Source organism: Frankliniella occidentalis, unplaced genomic scaffold (genome assembly GCF_000697945.3).
Source record: "Frankliniella occidentalis isolate FOCC.00 unplaced genomic scaffold, Focc_3.1 Scaffold15, whole genome shotgun sequence".
Lineage (NCBI taxonomy): Eukaryota > Metazoa > Arthropoda > Insecta > Thysanoptera > Thripidae > Frankliniella > Frankliniella occidentalis.
In genome coordinates this window covers 903,442-905,365 of record NW_026267145.1, presented here as the reverse complement: position 1 = coordinate 905,365, position 1,924 = coordinate 903,442, and the positions used below count along the sequence as shown (strand labels likewise).

Sequence of the window (1,924 nt, the reverse complement as noted above, 5' to 3'; positions counted from 1 at the left end):
AGCCCTTACTTGGGGTCGCTGCCTCGCTATTGATCGAAAGTTTCCAAGTATTGACAACAGTCGCGAGGCAATCTCGATTACAATGTGCACCCGGAGGGGCTATCTCGCTGCCGAGTCAGCCAAGGGTCATCTCGGCAACAACCGGCCGCGACTGAAGACATGGAAGTCGGGAGGGACCCTAAATGGGCCTGTGTGTTGGCCGCGGCGGCTCGCCCCGCCACGCCGCCACGCCGCCACGCCCCCGGGAAACGGGCTCATCGGCTCATGCACCACAGCAGGTCAAACGTCGTTCCTCATAGGACAACTCGTAGCTGCGTGCAAGTACTATCCCATCCTATAGCATTGTTAGTTCACTGATTCCACCTAAGCCCGCAGCTGGTGCCGGGATTGAATATTTTTGAACAAAAAAGTTAAAAGCAACGGGACGAGATAGGACAGACAGTAGTCAGACTGAGAGCGGGCCGGGTAAACTGATAATCAGGGTGACACCCTTGGTTTGAGATAGGACAAAAGCCGCTTGTGCATCCGAAAATGTCGCGGCACTCTGACCGTGGATCCCCTGCGGACCACTTCTCGGACGTGAACCAACAACGCTTCAGGCGAGAACTCTTGGACAGAAACGGAAGTAGAGAAGGTAATACATAAAATTAGTAAAGTGCACACTTTAAGCACCCTGTCTACAAACACCACCCTCTCCGAACTAGACCCCAGTTTGATGTCGCCGAGTGTGTACTCACGCGGCTACGCATAAACAGGTGCAGCTGGACGGGTGACCACTCCCGGCTGGACAGCTGCCTCGTGCCAACCGTGTCCCTCCACATAACTCCCGGCGGGATTATCCCTCGCGATCTACCACGGGCTCACTCCCCCTCATGCGCCGCCACGGCTCTGCTTGCAGCACGAGAGAGAGAGACAATGTCGATCTGGCCAGCGAACCGCGCCGACCCGGGACGGTAGGGAGGGACGCCCACTATGGGGGACCCTCATGGCACCCGCAGACACCATGGGGCGGCCACGGGCCCGGCATGGACCCAGTATGGACGCGAGCATGGACCCAGTATGGGTCGGGAGATAAGACCAGGGCACGATAAAGAGGGGCCAAAGGAGAGGAGAACCCGATCGAAGGTGAAACGGGAAGTATATTATGGCGAGCGTTGGAAAAGAAAATGCACTGGAAGCATCATGGTGGTGCCACTTACTCCGTCCGCGGCGTCGAGAGGAAGGCGTGAAAGTGCTTTAAGGAAAACCATGTTGGAAGTTACGTTGTTTTAAGTCGTGGGAATATGGCGATAGTAAAGGCTTTAGGTTTCCTGGGTGATTGCGTTTGAGTAAATGGAAAGTAATTGAATGAAAGCCCACTCTTCCGCTTTGAAATTGTGCGTCGGAACCGCATCGGAAAACGTAGGCTCAGTCATTTAGAAGGTGGGCCATAGGGTAGGACTGCTACGGCGAAACGAAAGTACACCCGTTCACATCCCGAAAAACGACGGGCCAATGCATTTGAATACATCTTCTGAGGACTGCTCAAGTGAGGTGAAACGCGCTGGTGCGAGACCAAGGTCGGCCTGCCGTTTAGTGGGCTAGGTCACGACCGCGTAGAGTGCGCCAGAAGGCTGCGCAGGCTGCGCTTGTCGGGCCCGCCATGTGTACAAACAAGAGGCGGGTGATAGGACAGGGGCTGGACGGACGGGACGGGTTGGAACCTCGCTGTTATGACTGTGGAATGCTACGCCTGAACTATAGGGGTGACGGTCAGGCACCAGCAATAAAAAGCAGACTATCTGCAGCTAATCGTATAGAAAAAGTGCACCGCACGAGCGGGTAAGTTCAGCAAAAAATAAGGGGGGCGGGGGTAAACCATTTCCATATGAGTGCCGAAAAACCCACCATGACTTTGTCTCACCTACATGCCATACACTGAAAA

General features: G+C 54.9%; 1 protein-coding gene across 3 annotated transcripts in view; it reads right to left on the bottom strand.

Moving 5' to 3' along the window:
- LOC113211671 (lipid storage droplets surface-binding protein 1) overlaps positions 1–896 on the bottom strand; it is a 13,202-nt gene extending 12,306 nt beyond the window's left edge. The window contains exon 1 of one of the 3 annotated variants that reach the window (XM_052263973.1): positions 738–896. In XM_052263973.1, the coding sequence (XP_052119933.1) occupies positions 738–821 (84 nt within the window). In that variant the 5' untranslated portion in view covers positions 822–896. The remainder of the gene's footprint in view (positions 1–737) is intronic. The other 2 variants (XM_052263974.1, XM_026430125.2) reach the window with 2 other exon arrangements.
- Positions 897–1,924: the final 1,028 nt, after the last annotated feature.